Genomic DNA, 8,736 nt, shown 5'->3' with positions numbered 1-8,736 from the left:
GCATCCAAAACGCTCATATATTATGGGGCGAAGGGAGTCTAATTTTGTATCTATCCCTAGACACCCACGACAATCATTTATACGCGCCACTGTGCCGTGGTCCTCAAGCATCCAGGTTGGTAACCGATGAAGCCTACGACAGTGACCCCGTAGCTAGCACTTATTATGTGGCACCGGCACAACATTGTTGCAGCGCCAATTATGTGCACGCCTACGTGTTGCTAAAAAAAAAAGTTGCTCAAAAAAAATGTGCACGCCTACGTATTCCAAACACGCCCATCACTCTCTGCTCTTCTTGATTGCACCAGGTCTACTGTTCCCGCCTGTCGTACGCACCCGCACCCGCACACGGCTCGGGTACAGATCACGCAGGCGCGAGAGCGATGCGGTCCACAGGCGGCTACCCCGTGCGAGCTGGGCCGTGAATCTGAGATTCTGCCTACGCAAATGAGGCAGGCCATCATTTTTTTCTGGAGCTCCATGTACCAAGTTCGGTGAACTTGTACTGCGATACTCCATCAGTACTACGTACATCTAATGCGCATTTGGACCCTACGGGGAAAATGTAGTTTATTGGGTGATTAAAAATTTCACTACTAGTCTCTTTGTTTTTTGAGGAACCCTGGAGTCTGGCCCACGTTCACATAATTACGCATTACATTTCTGTCGGCAAAGGTTGGGTGCGACCACTCAGGATCGTATTAAACTATCCTGAATTTAAAATCAGCGACAAAGTAAACAAATGCACAACCTGCTTGCTTTCGATTGTTTTTTTTTTTTTGCAAAACTTGCTTTGCCAAAAAGAAGAGAACCTCCAGGACCAGGATTATACAATACTACGAACAGCAAATGGCAATAGAGAAATGAATGCAACGCAACACCTCCCAGTCTCGCACAACAGCTGCACGAGTGGATTCCAACGTACAAATACACTAGAGAAAGCTGCTCTATCGTTTGGCTGTTGCGCACGGTCAGGGGCGGAGCCAGCGCCCGGCCAGCCTGGGCACTTGCCCGGGCTCGATGCCTATGCGTACGCTGTACGATGTCCTGCGATAGCTGAAAAAATTGACGTACGGACCGTGATTTCCCGGGCAGAATTGTGTTGGGCCGGCTTCGTTTGGTAATGGGCTTTGTAAGAGCTAGGCCTAGCAAGCCACGTTCTGCTGTCGGTTAATCGCTAGGTTGACACGCACGCACGTTCGGCTGTTGGTTAATCGATGTTTCTATTTGCTGATCGCTCGCCTCCACCTGCGCTCTTCGGCTTCGACTGCCTATCGCGCGAAAACAGACTGGCGGCGGCGGCCGGAGGCTGGCCTTGGCCTCGGCGCGCGGCTGGCGGCGGGATGAGCGGATCTGTCCCGGGGAAGGCAGGAACGGCTTGCAACCTTGCCTACTCGTTCTTTCCTTCGTAATCAGATTAAGTAAGATTGCTAACTGATGTGCCTATCCACACATGTAGGTCAACCTGTTGAAATTTATTCAAGCTAGATCATGATAAAAATAGTATTCGAACATTCATCGCAACCAAGTATCACAAATTACATCTGCCTCGTGATTTTCTTTAACACACTATTCTATGTTCCATTTATTCCTACAAGCTCTGAATTTATGTGAACTCCGAATCTGTTTTTTATATTGTACTCCCTCCGTAAAGAAATATAAGAGCGTTTGGATTACTAAAGTAGTGATCTAAATATTCTTATATTCCTTTACAGAGAGAGTAATATTTTTTTTAGGACATTTGGATGGTAATTTGGATAGCTATACTTTTGCGTGGAATGAGGTTAGTTTGCGAAAGTGCTCTTTTGATCCCGAGCTCATAGCTCCCGCATGAACAGTAAAATTCAAAAAAATAGTCAAAGTTTAAAAAAATCTGATTTTTTTTTGTGATGAACATGATGAATATTCTAACTGCGTGCAAAGTTTTAGGTTGAAATGACATTCTTGGAGGTCTGGGCAAAAATAACAAAATCGATGCTCCAAAATGCTTCCAACAATAGTCTTTTTGGACCATCGATTTAATATTTTTACCTAGACCTCCACGAATGTCAACCTGAAATTTTGCACGCAGTTAGAAAATTCATCAATGTTCATCACAAAAAAATCAGATTTTTTGAAAAAAAAATTACTATTTTTTTGGATTGTACTGTTCATGCGGGAGCATGTGAGCTCGGGATCAAATACTCCATGTCCGCTGGCCTGCTTCTATGACTTTCATTGTCAAGTCTCAAATTCATTTTGGTCTATGAAACTGAATATCGATATGTTACATATTAGTCCACTTTGAAACTATATTTTTATGACCTTGTTTTTAAATTCGTTTTTTTTGTTATTAATGTGGATTTCTGGTAACGAAGTTCGGGGCTATTTTATATGTTGTATCTATCAGAACATCACATTTTAATTTCGACATTAGACACATAGGCTCAAGCTTGCCCAGGCTCTAGAAAAGTTCTGGCTCCGCCACTGCGCACGGTAGAAGCGCGCGCACACATGCACGCCACCAAACAGCGTATACGGCACGAGTGTGTGCGTGTGTGTGTGTCTACCACTTTGCATCCTTTAGTTGGGCCAATCGATTTTGAAGGAAGGTAGGAGTGATGGGGGGGGGGGCAACTTCGCCAGAGAAAAAACCGGTCATCGCCCAAGGCTAGAGAGATGGCCGAGGGCGATGGCAAGGCCATCGATGGGGGCGGTTCAGGGAGGGCGGTGCGACGAGGCTGTCACGGGAGCCCCGGCGGCCATGGGCGGCGGGGGGTGGGGGTGGGGGGGGGGGAGGGGGAGGCGAGTTGAAACGTTTAGTTTTTATCCAGCGGTTGAAATTGATCCTGGCAAATCGATTGACCCAGTTTCAATATTCAGGCAACTTGCATCTAGCCACACCCTTTAAATAGTTGACCATATTTTTTTATAAAAATGGATTTTACTGACTCAAATAAATCATTAGGGGATACAAAACACAATTAGCACACACCCCACCCCTACATAACTATGATGCACACGGTCAACATTAACACACACACAAAATCACATCGAAAACAACAAAGTCATTCAAGCCAAAGCTATACCTAGATGGATTAAAAAAACTTCAAAGCAACCAAAACAATGATCAATAAGCTACATTAACAACCATATACACTCTAATCATCTCTTGACATCACAAGTATAACGAGAAAGGTTCTCCAAGAGCAACGCCTTCAGGAAGGGAACGACGCTCAAGCGTCGTCGTCGCCAGATCGAACCGCCAAAGGCTATTTCACCATGAAGACTAAGTCCCCGCAAATCTGAGCAATGCCTCAATAAGGTAATGACACATTGCCAGATATAACCAATTAGGGCTAGACCTCGGGTTCACCCCGGAGCTCGGGATCGATACTTGAGAAGCACCAACAAATCAAAGTCATCATCTGTTGTCACCACCAATTCCCGATCCCGACACCTACATGTGCAATATGGTATTGACATGAACTGCCACACAATGACCATGCTCGCACAAGTAGTCGAGCCACAACAAGATATAGTCGACACCAAAGGCTCGAATAGCAAAGGTTGTCATCGCACATGTGACGGAGATTGATGAGGTAGAAAGGTCACTGGCACCGCCAAAATCCCAATTCGGGATGCTTCGGCAACCCCACACCGTCCTCATGCTCCATCATTCTGTCTGTGGCGACAAAACATAATCATCGTTGCCGCTGATTATGAAGATCCAAGATCCCCCGTACCGGCACTGCAATCGCCTAGCAGAGCAGGAGCATGTCGTCACCTCCGCGCCCAAGTAAGACAACAGGCAGATGCTGCCGCACGCGTACCTAGTGATAGGATTGTGGCCACCGACGTCGTCAGCAGAGACCGCCTACCCATACACAAAATCCACCACTGCTGCTGCACAACCATGCTCTATGCCTCAAGCCATCGCTCATAGGTTGCATCTCATCATTGAGGGCTACCAGACGAAAGACCTCCCTACCGCAGCCTTCATTGACCAGTGTCGGGGCTTAGGCCAACCACTAGTACCAAGCAATGGCAAGGGGAAGGGAGGATGGAGAGGTGGGAGATGGCGGCTTAGGTTTCGATGCCTACGGCTATCAAAAGGGAGGCACATATGCTATGTGGTGCAAGTTTTTTTTACTTTGCATTATATCTGCCACAATAATGTTGTACTTTGTACAATGTCTCATAAAAACATGTTTCAAAAACAATCTGAATAACTTCTTACATGTGTAACAAAAAATTATACACCTACATATCCTAGTTATGGAACATGATCAATTCCTTCGGTTTCGTCTCTTCAAGGATCGACTCAATTCCAAGAGCAACCTCTTCAAGAAAACCATCACCCCTTTCGCAAAAAAAAAATCACCCCAACGGCCACTGCTGCCCCAGATGCGAGGCTCCAGTTGATGACGACCTTCACATGTTCAGTACCCAGTAGCCATCCAGATGTGGGATGCCCTACTTCACCCGGTGCCACCCTCCATCGAGCTCATTTGGGTTGTCCCCACGCTGCCGGATCTCTACGACGATATTTCGCCATCGGTTGCTCTTTCCTTATTATGGAAGATTTGGGATTCCAAAAACATGCTTGTCTTTGGCAACGAACTCCACTTTGCAAGGACCAATGTTAGAAATTTAGCTAGCGACTTCACTCTTTGAACTTTCAGATACGAAAGTGTCTCTAAGAAGGATGCCTTCATGCCATGGCGTCAATACCTCTCCTCACGCTCTAGCGCACAATTGGAAAGCTCGCCTTTTACTCGTCTTTGAGTAATGCATTCGGGTATGTATCCTCTCCCCTTAGTGATTTGTCAAAAATTCAATTCCTCCGGTTAAAATAATTCATACATGTCTGAAAAAGCAAGACATATATTCAACAAAACTGAATCTTGTTACCATTAGCTAGCACTCTCCTCTTTTACCTCTTGTGCTTGGTTGAGAGGCCACAAACTCCACCAAAGCCCAATCACAAGCATCCACTTTCTTTTTGCTCATCTCCTCAAGGCCTCCAACGGTGGAGGCGGAATAAACTCCGGCCACTTTTTGTAGCCGCCCGGAATTTGATACTCCCCCGGTCCTCCCCTATATAGGCGCGCCTCCTTCCACCTCCCCCCTTCGCCACTTTCCTGCCTTCCTCCATTGCTCGCCGTCCCTAAGCCAGCTCAGGTAGCAGCAACTAGAGCCGACATGATGGCGGAGGCGTGGGCGGACGTGCTGCCGCCGCCGGCGCCCTACTTCGCCGGGCAGCCGTGCTGGGCCGTGCAGCCGGAGCGTCGCGGAGGGGGCGCGTGGACGCTGGAGGAGAACAAGGTGTTCGAGGAGGCGCTCGCGGCGATCGACCTGGACGCGCCGGACCGGTGGGAGATGGTCGCGCTGATGCTGCCCCGGAAGACGGTCGCCGACGTGGTGAACCACTACCGGGCCCTCGAGAACGACGTCGGGTTCATCGAGGCCGGGCTGGTCCCGTTCCCTCACTACGACAGCTCGTCCCCTTCGTCCGGGTTCACCCTGGACTGGGACGGCGGCGCCGCCGGCGCCGGCGGGTTCCGGCGCGGCTACTGCCTCAAGCGCGGGCGCGCCGACCAGGAGCGGAAGAAGGGCGTCCCATGGACGGAGGAGGAGCACCGGTAAGCCGCCATCTTCGTGATCTTCTTCTTGTGCTTGGATTCTTGGTGGCGGAAATCTGATCGCGTTCGTGCTCCGCGTGCAGGCTGTTCTTGAAGGGGCTGAAGAAGTACGGGCGAGGGGACTGGAGGAACATCTCCCGCAACTACGTGACGAGCCGCACGCCGACGCAGGTGGCCAGCCACGCGCAGAAGTACTTCATCCGGCTCACCTCCGGCGGCAAGGACAACAAGCGCCGCTCCAGCATCCACGACATCACCACCGTCAACGTGCCCGACGACGACGACCGCGGCAGCCCCTCGGGGTCCCCGCCGTCCGCGCTCACCACCGTCGACGCGAAGCCCTCGCCGCCGTACGGCGGGCAACGGCACGCCTTCGTGCCGTCGACGCTGCAGCCGGGGTCGCTCGGCGGCGGCCACCCCTACGGCAGCGTGAAGCTCGAGCACCAGAGCTCGTTCATGGACGGCATGGTCGTGGACCTCGACGAGTCGCTCCTCCTGCAGATGCAATGCGGCCAGCTGTGACGGAGCTTTCTCGCCGCGGCGAAGCCCGCACGGAGGACAAAACAGCGGCGGGCACCTATCACCATCATCGCATCCACGGGCGTGCTTGCCTCGAGAGCAGTTTGGTTGCAGAGTCGCTGTGCTCGTGTCTCTCTCGACCGACACCCAGATGATGGAACGCAAGCCAAAACATCTGAGAGCGACGCGGCGGTGCTGAGCGTACGTGCAGGTCTGCGTCCATGGAGGAACCTCAAGAGCCCATCGACGTGCCGTCCCGTGTACATAATTCCGCCACACCCAAGAACCTCCACTGTACCGAAAAATATATCCTGAAATAAGGCTTCGATGAAGCTTGTGCTCCGGTCAGGAGCTAGCCAGCGCCGGCCTGAAAATTGGTTCGAACTTCGAAGTTCGAGCGTTTTCTCTGTCTATTGTACTAGTCCAAATGAGATCCGTCGCCATTGTTGCTCCCTCCGCCTGCCTCCCCGTGACAAGTTTCGATTTGGCTTCGCCCTCTCCGTGCGCTCACCTGAAATCCTCCATGCCATGTGCTGCCGGCCTGGCCTGGCGACCGGGCTTCTCATTAATGCCGATCTGGTTCCGTCCGTCGTCTCCGCCACAAATATTGAATTCTCGTCTTCGCAGGCCCGGGCATAAACTAGTCCGCCTCGTGCTCCTTGCTCCGGCTGCCCTGCCCGCCCATGCGCAGGTGCCGGGCTCCGTCCGCCCTGGCGATCCCGTCCGCGCCACCTCTGGCTGGCTGACTCCCAGTTGGCCAGTGGCCGGGAGAAAGAAAGGAGGGGAGTATCATTTTGATTCGTCAATCAGGTCGACGGCAAGTGCCGTGCCTTGCCTGATAGTGGCTGGCACGCTGCACGCAGCAGCAATATACGTACTGTAGGAGTATACGGTGGTATGAGTTGGAGGCCCACCGAGACGGACAAGCGAGCGGGCGAGCGAGCCAAAAGAAAAGCATCACATGCCCCAACAGCAGCGAATCCCGTGTCCTTCTCGCTGTCGTCTCCCTTTTCGTCCCCTTCCTCGGCGCGGCAACGGCCGGCCCTGTGCGCTCGCACCATTCCTCATCAGTGGCGGTGGGCGCACGCTGTCGAGGGCACGGGCACGGCGGCAGTGGTGAGCCTCACTGCACTCATTCGTCCACTCATCACCCAGCTTGCCCGCACAGACGCCTGGGCCTGGCCCTCGCCATCTCCGGACGTACTGCGTGCCGGCCAGCCGGTCCCCAGAGCTCCAGTGGCGCACAGTGATTGTCTGTTACGCTCTGGAGGCGGTTGCAGCGGGCGCGCTCGTAGCATGTGGCCGCAGGGAGCAGGTCCCCGGCGCCGACGGAATGCATGGTGAACCGTCGTCGGCGCCGGTGGCTGGATCGGGCGGTGCCTCTTGGCTCGTGGTGGTGGGTGACTCAGCGCTCGCGGGGGGGAGATTCAGCTCCGTGACTTGTGTCACGTCGCTCTTTTGGCGGAGCACCTGACGTCCCGACCTGACCACCCCGCTTTCCTCCCCGGCGAATCATTCGCCCTCGCCCACTGCCCGGCCAATCCATCAGCGTCCCCAGATCGCATTACCGGCTATAATAATACGGCGAGCCGGCCAATGGGCCGCCTGGTCCGGCCACGACAACGCCGAAAAAGCGGACCTGAAAACTAAGCAGGACTAGCTAAAACCTCATCATCAGCGTCTCAAAGCTCCGCATCAGATAGACCTGAGCTACCAGTCTCTGAACTGAATCCCACGGGGAGGAGGTGGTTGGTGTCCCCTCTGCCGCTAACCATCTGGCTTTCTTTAGCGGCCGGCCGGCCGGCCCTTGCCGCTCTGCCGCCGCCATCATGGCCTGCCCCATGGCCTCCCGGTGCCGCGCGCACTGGCACTGGCTCCAGCCACGCGCCGAGGGGCCAAAAGCACCCCGGCGCAGCGCAACTTGCGACTTTGCGAGGCGGTGGGGCTCCGCGCAAGATTCATGCAAATCCAACGCGACCACGCACGCACGCAGGGCCGGTGAAGTGGGCGCCCCGTGTGCCGGCCGGCCTAGCTCGGTGCCTTTCCGTGCCCTCGCTTTCGCTCCCTGCTTTCCCATTTGTCTCGTTTCTCTCCTCGTCCCGGCGAAGCGGCAGCGGTAATAACTAACCACGGCGGAGGCACCGGCGCTGGCTACTACAGCTTGTTGCTCGTGCGGGGTGAAAGTGGCGGCACCGCGGGCGGCGTCGCTTTCGGGTCTCTGTGTCCTCCATTTCCGCTGGGGCGCGGTGGTGACCGCGGAGGTCGACGGCATGGACGCCGCCGCGCTTTCGGGCGTGTCATGTCCGCGTTCCGCCTTTGCGCAAGTATTCAGATTCTGCAGCTGCAAATGGGCGATATAATTGAAGGGTTTCAGAGGTCGAGCGCGGAGATTCCAGATTCCGGTTAGCCTTTGCCGCCCAGGACCACGAGGATGTGCATGCCGCAATACCGGCAAAACCTATCATAGTCCCGGAGAAAGAGAAAGCTATGTGTTGTTAGTGGCCTGTCCATGCCAGAGTCTGCATTTCTGTTATTCTCAACGGCTCTTGCCATCAGCTTTTAACGTTGCCTTTCATACGAATATATGTCGGCA

At 53.4% G+C, this 8,736-nt stretch overlaps 1 protein-coding gene across 1 annotated transcript; it reads left to right on the top strand.

Annotated features, from left to right (window-relative positions):
* Positions 1-5,022: 5,022 nt before the first annotated feature.
* LOC125545314 (transcription factor DIVARICATA) lies at positions 5,023-6,596 on the top strand. Its single transcript, XM_048709216.2, has 2 exons — positions 5,023-5,624; positions 5,708-6,596. The coding sequence occupies exons 1-2, from the start codon at positions 5,185-5,187 to the stop codon at positions 6,144-6,146; spliced, it is 879 nt and encodes a 292-aa protein (XP_048565173.1). The 5' UTR covers positions 5,023-5,184; the 3' UTR covers positions 6,147-6,596.
* The last annotated feature ends 2,140 nt before the right edge of the window (positions 6,597-8,736 follow it).

Source organism: Triticum urartu, chromosome 3A (genome assembly GCF_056163025.1).
Source record: "Triticum urartu cultivar PI428250 chromosome 3A, HENAU_Tu73, whole genome shotgun sequence".
NCBI lineage: Eukaryota > Viridiplantae > Streptophyta > Magnoliopsida > Poales > Poaceae > Triticum > Triticum urartu.
Note: the sequence above shows the minus strand (reverse complement) of the source record. Positions and strands in the feature narration are given on the sequence as shown.